The 18,453-nt window shown below is 44.0% G+C and overlaps 1 protein-coding gene across 1 annotated transcript in view; it reads left to right on the plus strand.

Moving 5' to 3' along the window:
- The window catches only part of IRAK2 (interleukin 1 receptor associated kinase 2), a 58,338-nt gene that overhangs the window by 29,078 nt on the left and 10,807 nt on the right, over positions 1 to 18,453 (plus strand). The window contains exons 4-10 of the mRNA XM_090284160.1: positions 5,211 to 5,302; positions 7,170 to 7,364; positions 7,448 to 7,512; positions 9,870 to 9,984; positions 11,800 to 11,909; positions 13,653 to 13,848; positions 16,877 to 16,939. Coding sequence (XP_090140286.1) covers positions 5,211 to 5,302; positions 7,170 to 7,364; positions 7,448 to 7,512; positions 9,870 to 9,984; positions 11,800 to 11,909; positions 13,653 to 13,848; positions 16,877 to 16,939 — 836 coding nt within the window. The remainder of the gene's footprint in view (positions 1 to 5,210; positions 5,303 to 7,169; positions 7,365 to 7,447; positions 7,513 to 9,869; positions 9,985 to 11,799; positions 11,910 to 13,652; positions 13,849 to 16,876; positions 16,940 to 18,453) is intronic.

Raw genomic sequence — 18,453 nt, forward strand, 5'->3', positions numbered from 1 at the left:
TGCTATTTGTGCCCACATCTCCATTCTCACCACCTTTCCCCTGGAGCCCAGCCTCCCTTCTGCTCTCCTGCAGCCTCCTGGATCCCAAATCCATGAACCCTCAGTTCATCAGTATGGATCCTGAAGCCAAGGTCAGCATGGGCTGAGAGGAACATGCAAAGGCTCGTACATTAGACCCACATTTGGATTCCAACTCTGCTACTTTCTAAAAGAATTATTTAGCCTCTCCGTGCCTCAGTTTTGTCACCTATAGAATGGGCATAATAATAGAACCTATGGCATCATGTTGTGGTAAGGGATAACACACTTTAGCATTGCCACCATGTAAGTGCTCTTTAAGTGTTAGCTGAGTCCTGCTGGTATGGCTCAGTTGGTTGGAGCATCGTCCCGTACACCAAAAGGTTGGGGGTTTGATCCCTGGTTGGGGCACGGATGGGAGGCAGTTGATCAATGCTTTTCACATCAATATTTCTCTCTCTGTCTCTCCCTTCCTCTCTCTCTAAAATCAGTAAACGTATTTCAAAAATAAATGTTAGATAATCTTAGGAACATTCCAGACACCCCAAATCGGTCAAGTCTGGAAAATTAATTCTAGGATAAGGAGTCTGAATTATTTTATGTAACTAAAGAAAAAAGAAAAAAACAGAACTTTGATCAGCAATTAAAGATAAGGGATGCCCTGACTGGTGTAGCTCAGTGGGTCCTGAGAACCAAAAGGTTGCTGGTTTCCTTCCTAGTCAGGGCACATGCTTGGGTTGCGGAGTTGGTCCTCGGGTGGGGTGCATACAAGAGGCAACCGATTCATGTATTTCTCCCTCTTTCTCCCTCCCTTTCTCTTTCTCTAAAAATAAATAAAGAAAATATAAAGAAAAAGGAAAAATAAAGATAAGGGGAAATAGTCATCAAGCAAATGTGATACTGGTTGATGGCCAGTGGGGAACAGTAATAAAATAGGGAAATTCTAGGGGAATGCTTGACAGGATGGAGGAGGCTACAGGCATAGCAACTCCTTCATTGTTTCTTATCTAGGCTCAGCCACAGGCTGCAGCCCCTGCCAATGTCACAGGGCACTCCCCCACCCCCAACATGAGTGTCTTCTGCCAGCCTTTGCACCATTCAGTCTCTTGAGTGGGCTTTGGAAGCACTTGCACCCTGGCTGGTCAAGATGATAAATACAGTCTGTAGACAGAGACAGGAAATTGATTGTTTATCTTTGCCTTAAACTGAAAATAAGAGAGTAATCATTCATTTGCTCAAGTAACACAAAGCTTGTCTTCTCTTGGGAAAACCCCAAGCTTCCTTTGGGCTGATTGATTGATTATTTTGTAGGAATGGAGAAAGCGGAGGCAGTGCAGCCTGGGGAGGGCACAACAGGTGGGAACAATGACTGTCAGCATACAGGGCACAGTGAGCCGGGAGCTTCTGGCCAGTGCCTCCCGAACCACACTGACAACCAGGGAGGCAGGGGCCCCTGTTACCCCCTCGATAGCTGGGGAAGCATGCATGAACTGCCAGAGCTTCCTGGCTGAATGAGTGGTGGGGCCAGGATTCAGCTCAGCCCACATCTTTTTATTAAAAAAAAAAAAAAATTTATATTTATTGATTTAGAGAGAGCCAAAGGGGGAGAGAGCGAAACATCAATTTATTTTAAAGATTTTATTTACTTTCAGATAAAGGGGAAGGGAGCGAGAAAAAGAGAGAGAGAGAAAGAATGTGAGAAATACATCAATGGGTTGCCTCTTGCATGCCCCCAACCGGGGATTTGGCTCACAGCCCAGGCCTGTGCCCTGACTGGAAATAAAACTGGTGACCTTTCAGTCACAAGCTGGCCCTTAACCCACTGAGCCACACCAGCCAGGGCGAAACATCAATTTTTTTGTTGTTCCACTTATTGATACATTCATTGGTTGATTCTTGTATGTATCCTGACTGGGGGAATTGAACCCACAACCTTAGCATATTAGGATGATGCTCTATCCAACTGAGCTACCCAGCCAGGGCTTAACCCTTGCATATATTGACCCCCTTGCAGTAGGTGCTGGGGGAAATGGGGGAGGAGATACATGGAAGAGGGAAATACTTGAGCAGGCGAGCCATGGACATGTTCTCAGTATTTCATTAAATTCTCAAAGCTAGAATTTGGATAAAAGGGCTCTGAGGAGCTGAAATAACTCATTAAGCCTTAGCTATAGGAAGGGCTATTGGGTCGTCCATAAGAATCTATTTACTCTTATACTGCACAGAGTATTACCAGCCTTGGTACTTAATATACATGTAGCAGAGTCTGTTCTTTGTACTTTATAACTGTCATCTCTTTTAATCTGGACAAGAACTCTATAAGGAGTGGGCTATTATTGCTCTTTTTACATTTGAGGAAGTTAAATGATGCACAACTCACCCAAGGTCAGATCTTTAGTAATGTCAGAGGCAGGACTTGAGCCCAGTTCTGTCTGATAAACAAGAAGGAGGCTGGGCAGCTGCAGAGGCAGACACACTGCCAGCCACAGGGCACGGTACAGAGAACACCAAACGAGATAAAGCACACTCATGTGTTTTATACTTAGGCCCACAATGATGCAATGCAGCAGGATGGGATTTGCTTCTTTCTGCTTGGGAAAGCAGACGTTCTAGAAAGATTTTCATAGGAAATGTTTTTGTTTTTATTTTTAAATTGTAAAAGTTTCGGCATGCAGGGTTAACTCTTTGTGTTCTGGAAATGACATATATGTAGCCCATTGACTTCGCTGAGCCAGTCCTCCCATGAACATTTACAGAGCAGGGGCTGGTCCTTATCTGATGTGTCAGCCTTGTGGTAGTGGCCCAAACCCCATTCCTTTTCACTTTTTACAAACCACAAAGATAAATAAACTCAGCCACTCCTCCAGCTAGTAGCCCTCATGTGTCACAAGAGCAGACCTCAGTGATCCCCCCAACCCAAGAGAGCTGGTACAGCCCCCAGAGTGAAACCTAGGCATCCAGTCAGACCAGAAAATCCTGGCTGTGTGAGCCAGAACTGACCTTGGAGTCACAGGGCAAAGGAAGAGGACAAGGGACAATGTGTGCAGCTCTGCTGAGGACAGCACGGGGTCAGGGAGAGGTGATGGGGCAGCACTTGGGGAAGGAAGCAGGAGGGAGATCAAGTTGGCCTGGAGCAGCTGTTCCCAGAAAGTGGAGCCTGTACCCTCAGTGGTACATGAGAACATGGGTGTTAAAAAAATATATATAGCACATGCATAAAAAACTAGAGATTTCAAGGCTGAATACATACTGTGTGAATTGAAGTGGACTGAAAGAAAAACATCAAGTAACTGAGGTGGCACAGAGAAGTGGCCAACATCTAGGAGGTGAATGAACATGACAGGCCAAGGATACTGGGCAGAGGCCAAGAGAAGGCAGGCAGGGGCAGAGACTTCATCACAGGAGCGGCACTGGCAGAGAGCCTTTCTGCAAGGCAGGGTCGCTACGCTACTGGCAGAGGGCACCTGTATTCCAAGGATTTTCATAGGATGAATGCCTGAGAGAAAATGGGGAAGGAGCCAGGCAAGGTTGGCAGGTGGGAAGGTTGGGCGGGAGTGTCCCGCCTGCAGTCTAAGGATGCTCAAGGGTGTCCTTGGGGAGACCAGACTCACCATCAGAGTCCTGGGTCTCCCCTTCGTCTCCCCTGTGCATTCTGGCATGGGGGTGGGAGTGTGGGTTGGGGTGGCCTGTGGGAAGCTTGGCCTGGGTGTGGACGGGGGGTGGATTTGAGTAAGCAACAACCTAAGTGTTCTTGGCTATGCTGCCAGCAGCTGGTCTGCAGCACATTGCTGGTTTTATTTATGTTACTTCAATCTGGACTAACTAATGTGCTTGTATGTTTGCCAAAGATTTACTGCCAGTGTCTGAGCTATGAGCTATGGCTCTTACCCGGAAGGTCAGTTTATGGTTATAGTGCACTGATAGACTGAGAGGGTGTGTGTGTGTTCAGTGCCCCATGCTGGGGTTATTCCATGCAGTGTGGGTGTGCAAACATGGTACCTTCTCAAGTGTAGTTCTTCAAATATTATATAACCAGTGCTGGAAAATGTGAACATACAATAAAAACAAAAACCCGTAAAGACTCTAGAAGAAGCCGCAGACCCAGGAGGGAGGCTTAGGTGGCCCTCCTGTTGGGCTCTGTGGGGATGAAGGAGCCTCATGCTTTGTATCAGATAAGTTTTGTTTGATCAGCTGCCTGGGTTAATAGTTGTTCATGGCCGCTTCTGGTTTCACCCTGGTACTATTTTCAGTCTTCTGAATTATTTTTTATGGCTAAAGTTCCAGATTAACCATTCCTTTCTTGATGTCATAAACTAGAAATATGGGAAGTGGGTGAATTTGGCCAGCAACCCTGGGGTCAAGACCAGGTTTCCTTGGAAGGGCCGGTCCCCTGCTACTCTGAGGCCTGATTTTCAGCATCTGTAAAGAGTAGATAATGGTACCTATTTCCTAGGATTGTTGTGATTGTTAAATGAGCTAACACTGTGAAGCATGTAGAACAGTCCCTGGCATGATGTCAGTGTTTTCTGATTAAGTGTGCCTGGAATATTTACGGCACACCTGGACTTTCCCTCCCCTGGTTCCTCTGCCTTGGTGCCCTCCTGTCTCAGCCACTTGTCAGAAACTTTTCCCCTTCTCTCAAGCGCAGGTCAAATGCTCTTTCCCCTGTGAAACCCTCCTTGATCTCCTAACCTGTTATGGCCAGCCTCTCCTGCCTCTGACCTCAGAGGTGGGTTATTACTGTTCCTGCTGTGGTAGAGGTTTCTGGAAGGCAGGCTTTGTAGCTAATTTTCTGTGTTCTCTGTCCCTTTTGAGGGAGGTGTGACAATATAGAGGTTAGAGGTCACACAGATGACATTCCTTTTGAAGGCTGGGCTCTGCCACTCTCTGTGTGGCCCTGGGTAAGTGGTCAGGCCATTTCTTGTGCCTCTGTTTCTCCACCTGCCAACTGGCGATCATTTATAGGACCAATTGATCCATAGGGTTGTCAAGGGTTCATGTAGGTAACTACGCATGAGGATTGTGTAGGATGGTGCCTGGGGATGTCAGGTGTCAGGAACTAGCAGCCATCATTATTGACAGTAAGTGTTTGTGGAGTGAATCAGAGACTGGCTTGGTCTAGGGACTGACAGGGACCCCCTCCCTCTTTCCCCAAGCAGGCCACTTTCTGACCCACAGTCCCTGCTTTCCAGGTCCTGCTCCAGCCAGAGCCAACTTCCTGCTTCCTCCTGAAGATGCCCCTCCTTCCTTAAAAACTGACCTTCCTGCTCTACCTGATTCAAAGGTAAATCTTCCACCCAAGAGCCATGTCCCCAGTTTGTGGCACGCGCTCTCAAAACTGCAATGCATTTATTCCCTGAGACCAGTTTGTGGGTTAGGGGTGGGGTGAAGGGGAGAAAGGAGACACATTGAATTACTCGAGCTTCTAAGACAGTAAGGACTGGTGGTCAATACAGCTGGGACGGGGTTGGGTTGGGGTTGGGTTGGTGGTGGGGTGTTGGTGCGCTATTGAATACGTACTTTAAAAATTTTTTAAATTTTTATTTACTTACACTGGATTGCTATTGTTTTGTTGGTTATCATTTTTTTAAAAGATTTTATTTATTTATTTTTAGAGAGAGGGGAAGGGAGGGAGAAAGAGAGGGAGAGAAACACTGATGTGTGAGAGAAACATCAGTCCTCTCGCACGCATCTCAGTGTGTGAAACTTCAATGCTCTCACACCTGGGGACCTGGTCCACAACCCGGGCATGTGCCCTGACTGGGGACTGAAGCAGCAACCTTTTGGTTTGCAGGCTGGCGCTTAATTCAGTAAGCCACACCAGCCAGGGTACGAATACACATTTTAAATGAGCTTTTACATTATTTGTGTTTAAATGAGGGCTGATAATTGGCATCTTCCTCCCCCCAAATATATTGGCTGTAGTAATTATTTGCTTACAGACTGCCTTCCCTCCAGTTTTTTTCCAACCCCAAATATGTTTCGGTTATCCTGAATTTTCATTACCTGGGTCCAGAGCCACATATGACTTTTGTGGGTCTTAGGCACTTGTGCTTTCATGAGCCCTTTCCTTCATTTAAAAAAATAAAATGTGTGTGTGTGTGTATAATTGCATTGATATAAAGATGAATATAATTCAAGATAGATTAAAAATTAAAACATTTCTTTTGACTTCAAAAGTTTTTCTTTTGTGTTCTTCTGACTTTACAAGAATTTAAAACATATTTATTGGCCCCTAAAAGTGTGTGGGGAGGGTGCCTGGTGAAGAAGCCAGCTCTGCGCGGGTCTGGTTAATAAAGCTGTCCCATAAAGGAGACTGGGTTTTAATTTTCTTTGAAAATTAATCACGCTCTAAGATGGTAATTTGGGAGAATGACCACAGTGTAATGTTAAGTGAAAACACCAGGTAACAAAACCATGTGTGCATCACGATTCCTGTTTGTTAAATAAATCCTTATATATCTGGCTTGGAAGAAACACACCAAACTTTAATAACAGTTAAGTGGATAGTGGGATTAATGGGATTCCCCCTCCCCCGATTTTCTAAAACTTTATAAGAGCATAAAAATTAAAAAAAATTAAGTTTATGTATACCTGTTTTTAAGAAGGGAAGTGATTGAAGCAGAGCTCCTTTTCATGGGCTTACACACAGAAGCAGTCTCTGAAGCTCCAATTACTGAATTGTGCTTGGTTATGTGAACCCATATCCTGCTTCCCAGCGTGTGTCCACATATAGGATTAAGGGCACCAGTTGGCCATTGACCAGCTGTGTGATCTCACCTCAGCTCTTTGATCTCCTTGGTGCTTACCTTTATTAACTGAAAAACAAACAACAAAAAAGCAAATATCAACCATTTGTCAGGAATTCTCACATTTTAGTTAATCTTCAAAATATCCCTTTTGGATACAATTGTTATGTTCATTTTTGCTAATGCATTTAAAGTCCAGTGTCACAGAACAAGTAAGGTCACAGAACAAGTTAGGGGCAGAGCTGGGATTTGAGCTGGCCCTATTCGTGTAATTTTTATCATTCCTTCTCACTGGATAAGATGATCCCCTCCAGCCATTCAGCTCTGGTGTCTAAGGTAGTAGGGAAAACAATGTTTTCCATATTAATTCCATATTAATCTGTCTCTTCTTTGAACCTCCAGGATCTCAGCACCTCCATTCCTAAGCAAGAAACACTTCTGAGTCTGTCTAAAGACAGCCTTTTCTGGAGTGAAGTGGACGTGGTTCAGGCAACCGATAACTTCAACCAAACCCACAAAATCAGTGAAGGGACCTTTGCTGACATCTACAGAGGACAAAGGCAGGGCACACCATTTGTCTTCAAGAAGCTCAAAGAGGCGAGCACTTCTTGGTTTCTAGTAGTGGGTGCAGGCTGCATGGGTGAGGCTGGATTTTAATGTTTCAGTGTCTTTTTCCCCAGATGGCCTGCTCAGGTCCAGGATCAATTGAAAACTTCTTGCAAGCAGAGAAACACATTTGTCATAGGTAAGTATCCCCTACGGAAAATACTTTGTTTAATAATGATGACAGCTGATCCTTACATAGTGCTTCCTGTGTGACAGTCATGTTTTAAGCACTCTGTGTGTATAAACTAATTTTACCTCACAAGAACCCTGTAATATAGCTGCTGTTATCATATTATTTTACAGATGGGCAAATTGAGGCACAAAGAGGTTAAATGTCTTGTCCAAGATCACACAGCTAGTAAGTGACAGAGCCAGAATTTGAACTTAGATTGGTCTGGCTCCATAATCTATGCTTTTTCTATGTAGCAACTATATGTATAGATTAGAATTATAAAAGAACTGTGGCTTTCTTGGCCCGACTCCTTTCATCTAGGGTGAAAGAAATCTGTTTCTATCTCAATTTTTGTATGGGCAGAAACTTACTGATTCCAACTCTAAGGGTGAACCCATCTTAAAATCCTAGTGCTCTAGAGCAGGATCTGGCAAATGACAACCCACAAGCTTAATCTGGCCCTGCCTGTGTTTGTATGGTCTGAGAGCTAAGAAGGGTTTGGAAAAAAATAAAAAGAATATTTCATGACACACGAAAAGTATAAAAAATTCGAATTTTGGTGTCCATAATAAAGTTTTATTGGCACACAGCCATGCTCATTTATTTCTGTATTGTCTGTGGCTGTTTTTGTGAGATAGTGCAGGGTTGAGTAATTGGAACAAAGACCATATGGCCTACAAAGTCTAAAATATTTACTATCTAGTTTTTTAAAGAGAAAATTCTGCTAACATCTGATCTTGAGCAGTAAGGGTCTTCAAAAGTTATCCCCAAACCTGCTTATTTTACAGATGGGTAAACTGAGGATGGAGGAGTGAAGTGAGCCTCCCTGTGACCAAGCTGGGTGGCGACTGAGAAAGAGAAGGAGAAGGACTATTTGGAGATCTGGGGACTTGTCCTGGCTCTGCCATCACTGACTGATGATAAATTTAACAGAGCATATTGGGCACCTGTCATGTGCTATACAGCAGCTATCGTTCAGCCTTGGCAAGTCATTGCTGACTTTCCTCTGCCAGGGTACAGCCTGGGGCAAGTGATGCATGATAATTGTGGAGTATTTTAAGAAATAAAGAAAATGATAAATGAGAAAATAGAAGTCACCTATTTTCCATAGCACCTTCAAATAACCACTGCTGTATTAATATTTTGATATTTTAATCCTTTGATAATCTTTAATACTTTATTCATACATGTGTACACATGTACACACATATACATATATTTATATAACCCACATTTAATGGAAATTGGAAGCCTGATGCCATCCTGGAGTTGGCATTCATTACTTCGTTCATTGATTTGACAAATGTGAGTTGTCAAGACCTTACTTGGCTTTAGGGAGTACAGGTCTTGAGGAATACACTGCCCCTGCCTTGGGGAAGTTTATGGTCTAATGGGGAGAGTGGTGTGTAAATAATTTTAATGTGTGTGAAAAGTGTGGAGGAGGATGGCCTGAGGAGCTTGGAGGAGTGCAGAGGGGTCAGGAAGAAGGCCATTACAATAGTTCTGGGGAGAGTCCATCAAGATCTGGCCTGAGGCAGAGGAGAGGGGAATGAAAGGGATGTTTGAAACTATTTATGATAGTTTAATAATTAGATGAGGTGATAAGGAGGTTTCCAGGAAATTGAATGGTTGATGGTTTTCTTTCTCTGAGATATTAACTATGAGTGGAGAAGTGGGTTTGGGACTTCTCAAGTCTAGGTCTTAGTGAAAAAGGGCAAGAAAGAGTGGTCAGAGAGCTAGGAGGAGAGTCAGGAGGGGCAGGTGACTTAGAATCCAGTGGAAGAGGGTTTTGGGGAAGAACTCTAGTGCTGGGAGTCAAACAGACCTTCACTGTTATCCTGGCTTCACTGCTTGCTAGTTATAACCTTGAGCTAGTTCCTTAATCTCTAAGCCTCTGCTTTGGGAAGATGGTGCGGCTAAGGTGTCATATGCTGCAGAACAAAGAGGCAGGATAAGTTCAAGTAACTTGACTTCTAGCTCCTTGAAGGCAGGCAGTTTTCATCTTTCTACCCTGGTGCTAGGGCCTCAGGGCAATGGCAAGGGTAGAAGATGTGTGGGAGTTGAGGAATTGGAGAAGTCTTTTTTAAAAAATGTTTATTTATTGATTTTTAGCACGAGAGAGAGAGAGAAACATCGATTTGTTGTTCCACTTATTTATGTATTCATTGGTCGATTCTTGTATGTGCCCTGACTGGGGATGGAACCTGCAACCTTGGTGCATTGGGTTGATGTTCCAACCAACTGAGCTACCCAGCCAGGGCCAAAGCAGTCTTTGATTACTCTTTTTGTCTGACTCCTCACCCTGCACTAATGCCTGATTTCAGATGCTGCCACCCTAATATCTTACCTCTGCTGGGCTTCTGCACTGGAAAACTGTTTTACAGCTTGATCTATCCCTACATGGCAAATGGTTCCTTACAAGACAGACTCCAGTGTCAGGTAAGAGGCTGGGTCATGGTCAGAGAACAGGACCAGGCAGCACCCAGTTAGAGAATCAAGGGTTAAGGACATATAGGAGTCCAGAGAGGGAAGGACTATCCAGGGAGGCCCTTCAAGAGAAGTTAGCCCAGGATAGATAAGCTGGCTAAACATATTCAGCTAAAACCCTATAAAACTTTTATTTGACAAGAGGTGTTTTGTTTAAGTCAAGAGCAAGACAAAGGTATCCCATAGCACTAATATTATTCAGCATTGTTCTTGAGGTGATAGTCAATGCAATAGAGCAGGAAAAAGAATTAATAGAGACAAAGTATGGAAAAATGGAGGCAAAATTCTATTTAAGAATGCTATTCTAATATATACCTATTTGCTTGTGTATTTTTGGAATATATCTCTGGAAAGATACAAGAGAATGGTACCTTGGCTGCCTCTGGGGATGGGAACTAGGTAGCTGTGGCACAGGATGGGAGGGAAACTTACTACACATCCTTTTGTACCTTTTGCATATTATTCCATGGGAGTGTAATACTTATTAAAATTACAATTTTTAGCCCAGGCTGCTGTGGCTCAGTGGATTGAGTGTCAGCCTGCAAGCCACGTGTCACTGGTTCGATTCTCAGTCAGGGCACATGACTAGGTTGCACGTCAGGTCCCCAGTTGGGGGCACAAGTGAGAGGCAACCACACAGTGATGTTTCTCTCCCTCTCTTTCTCCTTTCCCCTCTGAAAACAAACAAACAAACAAATAAATAGTTAAAAAAAGGAATGCATTTAAAAAAAAATAAAATTACAATTTTAAAAACAAACCTCCCTCCCATCAAATCCTGAAACAAAGGGAAAAAAGTTATCCCACATGGAATTATTGCTTCCTTTGTCAGGGACCAGACAAAGCAGTTATTTATGGTATGGTATAATAATAATGATCATAGATAGCTTTGCTGAACTCTTCCTGTGTGCAGAACACTGGGCTTTACATGTCTTCTCCAGGCCTTGCCACGACCCAACAGATTTTCTTCATTTTATAAAAGAGGAGAGTCTCTGGCACAGAGAGGCAAAAGAACTTGCCCAAAGGAACACAGCTGACGAATGTCAGGGCTAGGGTTTAAACTAAGTTCATGTGGCTCCAGATTTCAGAGTTTTTGAGAAGAAATTGATTAGCAAGGCAATTTCTTAGAGGATGTGGTACCTAAGGCAGGACTTGCAGAGTAAGTGGTGATTTAGCCTGAAAATTCGGTCTCAGAACAACAGTAGTAGCACCTGGGGGAAGGTGGTAGACTTTAGCCCACCCCACAATTTTCATCAACCCTTGTGAAGTCTCCAGATACACATAAAGTGGGCATAAGGTCCTCATATGCCTGATGTGTCAACACAAGCTTCCTAGCTCCTCTCCCAACCAGCCCCTCCTAGAGGAAAATTCCAGAGCTGCAATTGTCATAGTCATGATAAAAATAGCTGCTGTTTGTTGGGCACCCACTGTGTGACAGGCACTATATTAGGGACATACCTAGCATAAGGATTCTTTGAATCCTTACAATAACCCTAAAGCATAGGGATTAACATTCCCATTTTAATCTGAAGAAAGTGAGGCTCAGAGATGTTGAGTGTCTTTTCCGAAGTGACACAGGTAGTGCATGTCTGAGCTGGGATTTACACCTAGGTATTCTGATTTCAAAACTGGTACCCTGCCACTAAACCATGCTGGTCAAACCCTATTGCAGAGGACAGGAAGGGCTGGAGGAGAGACAGGAGCACAGGATCCTGCCATTGGGACTTTAAAAGGCATAGGTATCGCTGTTTCTCCTTTTCTTTCTCTTAGGGTGGCTCAGACCCCCTCCCGTGGCCTCAGCGCATCAGCATCTTCTCAGGGCTGCTTCGTGCTGTGGAGCACCTTCACAGCTTGGAGATCATCCACAGCAACATCAAGAGGTGAGAGAGGCAGACCCTGCCAAGGGCTCAGGCTGCAGGGATGAGACAGACCCACATTCCAGGGTTCTCTTCTCCCTCTCTCTTTTCTTTGCCTTTCTTTCCCCACCTTGCCTCTCTTTCTTTGTTACACCCTCAAAAATCAGTGGTTCTGATTGCTGTCAGCCATGAATTGCCTGCCCATCACCACATTCATTTTTCTGAGCTGGTGTTTTCCCAACAAGCACCACACACCCCACACCTCTGATGTATTTTACTTCCCACCCAGCCAGCTGGTCTACACTTGGTCCTTGACATTTGGACCACATCAGCCAAGCCCCTGGAATTTTGAGCTCCATGCTTGGGGTCTTCTTGGAGACCAGCGCTCAGCTCGTGTACCTGTTGGTGAAAGCAACAGGAGTCATGGAGGCTTCCTGCAGGTTAGGGTGCACCCCAGCTATTATGCTCCCAGACGTCCAAGAGCAAGAGATCCCCATCTGGGGACTCTCAGATGGGGAGAAATTCCAGAAGATATGAGAGTATTTGGAAAATCTGAACTCAGAACCATAGAACCCACACTTCCCCAAAGTCCTCTTTCCATTTGGCAAGAGGAAGCCCTTTCCTCTTCTCTCCCCACTGATTTTCATTTGGTTGCACAAACAACGGTAATAGCAAGAAAGGAAATGAAAATACATGAGGTCATCCTGGTTCACGGCCAGACTCATCAGTTGGCCTCCATTTTCAGTCTTAGCCCTAAAGCAGCATAGTTACCTGGTTATCAATCCATACTCCCCCCACCCCTGCCTTTATGTAAACACAGCAAACATTTTGCCACATTGCACGCCATAATTTTCAGTGACTTCTTAGTCTTCAATTGCAGGGATTGCCCATGCTTTACTTACCCACTTCTAATAGTGGACATTGGAATTGGTGTCTACTTCTAAAAAACGATTACGGATTAGTTCTACATTGAATAGTTCTTATACATGTAGCTGAGTTTTATTGTCCCCCCCTACCCCCCACCTTTGGAGTACTTTCTGAGAGTTCACTCCCATGGTTTAGATGACTAGATTTAAGAATATTTTTATTGCTTTTATTTTCTATAATCTGGGCAGATTCAGACAAAAGATACTGGCATTTATTTTTACATATATATTTTTATCTTCACCTGAGGACATTTTTTCATTGATTTTAGAGAGAAAGGGAACGGGAGAGAGAGAGAGAAAGAGAGAGAAAGATCACATTGACTGGTCACCTTCTTGCACGCATTCTGACCGGGAATCGAACCCACAACTTGGACACATGTCCTGACTGGGAATCAAACTCATGATCCCTAGGTCCATGGGACAGTGCTTCAACCAACTGAGGAGCCACACCAGTCAGAGCAAGAATGCTGGCATTTAGACTTGAGTCAGCTGGGCCAGAGCTGGGGGTCTGAACAGCTTCGGAAGGGGCTGAGCTGACACAGCCTATGGGCTTAGCCAGCTGAAGTTGATTGGGGTGGACAATTAGGATAGCCGTGGGAATTTGGCCACGCCAGATGACATTCCTGAGGCAGCAGGATTAATCTTAGTTCCATCTTCATTTGCTGGTGGGAGTGGGCTTCCCTATCAGGACTGGCTCATAAACTCCATGTTGAGGGTTTTCAGTGACCCTAACTTTCTGCGGCCGACACTATTCACTGCTAAGTTGTTTCCCAAAAGAGTTTCCATGGCAACCTCTTCTTGTCCAGCCCAAAATGAGAAGATTCTGCTCTCTTTTCCACAGCTCCAATGTTTTGCTAGATCAAAACTTCACCCCCATGCTGGCTCATCCAGTGGCTCACCTGTGTCCTGTCAACAAAAGGTCAAAATACACTATGATGAAGACCCACCTTTTCCAGGCCTCAGCTGCATATTTGCCAGATGATTTCATCAAGGTGGGACAGCTGACAAAGCGAGTGGACGTCTTCAGCTGTGGAATAGTAAGTTTCCTTCTCTGCTGAGACTTGGGCCTAAACTCATCTTTCCATGGCTCCTCTGTAAGCATGGGCTATAACAGAGGCTGGTAGATATGTTATATCAAAGTACAGTAGGGGTTGGCAAACTACGGTCCACAGGCCAGAACTGGCTCATGGCCTATTTTGTATGGCCTATAATTAAGAATAGTTTTTAAATTTGTAAAAGATTGAATAATAATTAAAAAAAAAAAAAACCAATATGTGACAGACTTGACTTGTGACCTACAAAGCTTAAAAAATTTACTATGTAGTTGGTTAAAGAAAAAAGTTGCCAGCCCTTGAAGTAAAGCCACTTCTGAGTGTCCAGATTATAGCTGGCTACAGATACCATCTACTGACTTCCCTGATTCCCATCCAGCCAGCCATTTAATTTTCTATTTAGCTGTGTTTATCCTTGTTTGTTCACCCATCTGTTTTGTCCACCTATCCATCCATCTTTACAATAATCTATCCAACCATTCATTCAACATCCATCCATTCATCCAGCCACCCAGCAGCCACTCATTCATTAACTATCCATGTACTCATCCTCACCACCACCCTGTCTGTCATACTGTGTGTAGAATTTGTGTAGACTACAAATATAACTAAAATACAGTCCCTCCCCCCAGAGCTCATGGTCTGGAAATATTAGTCTCCAGTGTACATTTCTGCAGAACACCAATTTCTTGAGATCTCTGTAGGTTTGGTGTGCTTAAAGGTTTGGTGGGCAAAAATAGGAAATCTGGGTTAAGCAAAGTCAAGGAGATCTCTTTACCATACAATTAATCAGAACCTTGAATATGATAATGAGCCTTTAATCTGTTAATTGTGAATTTGCCACACCTGGGCAAACAGTATGCTGTGTTTCCCAAATTAATTTGATAATTGAACCTTGTTCTCTGAGTATGTATGTCTTAGCATCAGTGTCCCATGGAATCCAGTCTGGGAAATGCTGGCTGAGAAAAGTGACAGTCTCTGATTGACCTCTGCCAAGAGCAAACAACTGTAGTTTGGACCTTGCCCCCTCTCTTCTTCTCCAGCCTTGAACTCTGCACTTCCTCTCTCTGACCACAATCTCCTGTCTGTCCACCTCCCCTACTATGCCCTGCTCCTGAGCCCCTTTCTGTCCTCAGCTCAACATCCCATGTCAGATTCTACTTCCTTTTGTTTCCCAGCTCATGGGCTCTTCTGATCTCCCTGCCCCTGTCAGCCCCACTGAGTGTTTCACTGAAGTTTAGCAGGGCTCAACCAGGTCTTAAAGGAGCAGGAGATCTTTAAGGAGCAGGAGCTCTTTAAGACCTGGTGGGACTTAATCCTAAAACTACCAGGCACTGTAGTGCAGAGCTCAAGAGCATGGATTTGGGTCCCAGCTGTTATTTTCAGCCATTTAAGGTAGGGTACACCACCTATAACTCTGGGCCTCAGTTTTGTCTTCTTAACGATACATATGGAGATTAATAAGATAGTATACATAAACTAGTTAGCATAGTGCTCTGCACATATGAAGATTATTAGTATTATAGTGGTTTGTTTTATTATTCCTACCTTCATACCCTCATTCCTGATTTTTGTTTACTCTTGACTTTTTAACTCAGCTCTTGGTGTAACAATTAACTTGCTCATTCATTCACTCATTCATTCAGTGCCCACTGGCTCCCTGCACTTTTTCTCAGCCCTGCCATTGACTAAAGGTATGATTTTGAACTTTGGTTTCTTTTATGGGGAACACTGCATTTCACAATATATTTTTTGGTGAGCACTATATGACCTCTGTAAAGGGCCCAGCATAGAGCCTGCCATGTGGAAGAGGCAGAGGAAATGTTTATTTCCCCTTGTTTTCTCCTTCCTTTCTGGCAGGTGCTGGTGGGAGGTCCCTTTTCCATTGGCTTCTGTCCACTTGCTGCAGGGGTGCCCACTGCTGCCCCCTCCTGGCCACTGCCAGTCTCTTATTAACCCAGTGGGCCCTTTCTCTGGAGCCAAGGATTTCTTGGCAGTAAATGGGAACTTACTATGGGTTGCTTCTAGAGTAGTTGTGGAAGAAAGATTTAACACGAAGTGTGTGGTACACACTCCCTTCTGTTCACTACTGCTAGGTCTCTATTTGCCAGATGAGGGCACAGGCTCATTTTAGTTTCTTGCCCAAAGATTACCTGCACATGTAAGGAACAAAGTGAGAATTTGGACCCAGGCCTGTCTGACTATAGAGGCTTTAACCATCATGATGTTAACTCTGCCAAGAATTCCTATTCAAAGCAGGTTTCTTGTTTACTAAGACACATATAATGGTTTGTCCATTTCGTGGTGGCTTACACTGGCTCAGGCCTGTGCTCCTTTTGCGAGTGGATGAATTAATAAACAAATAATGTCAATAAAGGCATATGGATGAAACGTGTTATAGATGGTGCTGAGATTTTCTGCATAGAATTCATGATTGCACATGGATTCCTCCTCCCTGAGATTGACATAGGAGTTCCTGCTTACCATTTCTGATGGGTTTTTAAATGAAATTATCTTTAAAATATATAGTATGTATATGTATATAAATATAGATTATGTATATATTATACAGGGTGGGGCAAAAGTAGGTTTACAGTTGTGAGTATGCAAAACAGAGTTTATTCTTGTATTATTATTTATTATTATTTTCCATATGAACAACTGTATTATATATGCACATATATGCATATAGTTTATATATATACATATAAATGTATATATGTGTGTGTATATATATAATTGATGGTGATACACATACATTTGGTTTCCATCCTCCCTGCCTTGCTATGAATTAATTTGAACCTTCTACAAGAAGCTGGGTGGCATGTTTACTTGGAGGAAGTGTGATATTCTTATGTTCCAGATTTTGGGCACATGTCTGTGCTGGCAAATGGTAGAGCCAGGCCTGGCGTTCAGACTTTGTTACCAAGAAGCAACTTCTCTCTTGTCCAGAATCTCCCACCTGACCTTGTGCATGGGTGTCCAAACTGTGCTAACTCCATGTTCTCTCCAGGTGTTAGCTGAGGTCCTCACTGGCATCCCTGCGATGGATAATGACCGAAGCCCAGTTTTCCTGGTAAGGGAACCAGTCACTTCTGGCTGGGTGGTGCCTTTGGGCCTCATAGCTACGAGGGGTCAGGAGGGTACCCATTTTACAGATGCTAATGAGGCCTCAGTCCAGGGTTTGATTTGCATCTGTGCAGAGTGGCTTTAATCTCCCATCCCCACCTGCCAGCCAACAATTACTTTTTTGTGATAATAGAATTTAGAATGTTTAGGGAAAACTCATTTCTTCTCTCTACACATCAGGCAATCAGATAGGATTTGTCCTCAAATTGGTAAAAGCTAATTTCAGTCCCTTTAAATAGGTTTCTATAATAAATTCAATAACTCCCATATTTGGTACATTCAAAGAACTATTTAAATATATATGTATATGTGTGTGTGTGTGTGTGTGTGTGTGTGTGTGGCCCTGGCTGGTTTAGCTCAGTGGATTGAGCGTCGGCCTGCGAGCTAAGTGTCGCTGGTTCGATCTTCCAGTCAGGGCACATCAGAGAAGGAAAACTCTGACTCCAAAAAACCTCCGCTGCCTTGCGGCATACCTCTTCAGGGGAAAGGCTAAGGGAGTAAACCCCGACAGAAAATCCGGAGCCGGAGTCCCTAAGGCGGTTTGACGTTGTAGTCAACACCGGCAACTCCTGCGGCGCACCTGAACCCAAGCTGTATCGACTCCGTCTTTCCCTTGGACCCTTCAGCTGCGAAGAGGGGGGGGGTCTGCTGCATGGGCAACAGCAGACCCTCCATATTACCCTGCCCAGGCTCTGTAGCTTCAGCTTCACTGGAGAGGACACTCCAGCGTCATCGCAAGATGTCGATTCAACACGGGAGGAGACAGATACCATGTCACTCCCGAGTCGGACTGCACAGCCATTCTCGGCGGTGCAGATAGACTCTTAAGAAGCTACACCATCGTCTCTCGAGACGGACGGCTGCCGACGACGACGTGTGTGTGTGTGTGTGTGTGTGTATAAATATGATGGTGTCATTTCAAAAATATAACCACACAGCTCTTTGGTGCTTCTTATAAGTTATTTTTCTAAATCACCTCAGAATCCCCATGAGATTGATAGAGGCATTATGTTCATCTCTAGATGAGGAAAGCTGGCTTTGATATTTGCCTGAAAGCTCAGCTATACTGTGTCAGAGCTGAAATTCTGAGTCAGGTCTTCTGGATTTTAGATCCTGAGTTCTCAACCACAACACTGTTTAATTCTCTGACCGTTTAATTCTCATGGCAGTCCAGCCGTATGAATTCAATATTATTATCACCCCCATTTTACAGATGAGAACACTAAGGCCAAGGTGAAGAGACTTGTTAGGGCTGGCAGAGTGAGAGGAGAAACGACAGGAGAACAGGCCATGAGTTTAAAAGTTATTTGGCCAGCTGCAAGTAGGTGGACTGAGACCAAAAAGGTGTCAGCCCACATGGCAACAGGCAGGGTATTTTTTTTTAAAGTATTTTATTGATTATGATGTGACAGTTGCCCCAGTTTTTTTCCTTTTGCTCCCCTCTGCCCAGTACCCCCTTTC

The sequence above is a fragment of the Furipterus horrens genome, unplaced genomic scaffold (genome assembly GCF_987537825.1).
Source record: "Furipterus horrens unplaced genomic scaffold, mFurHor1.1.pri manual_scaffold_7, whole genome shotgun sequence".
In the NCBI taxonomy this organism is placed as follows: domain Eukaryota; kingdom Metazoa; phylum Chordata; class Mammalia; order Chiroptera; family Furipteridae; genus Furipterus; species Furipterus horrens.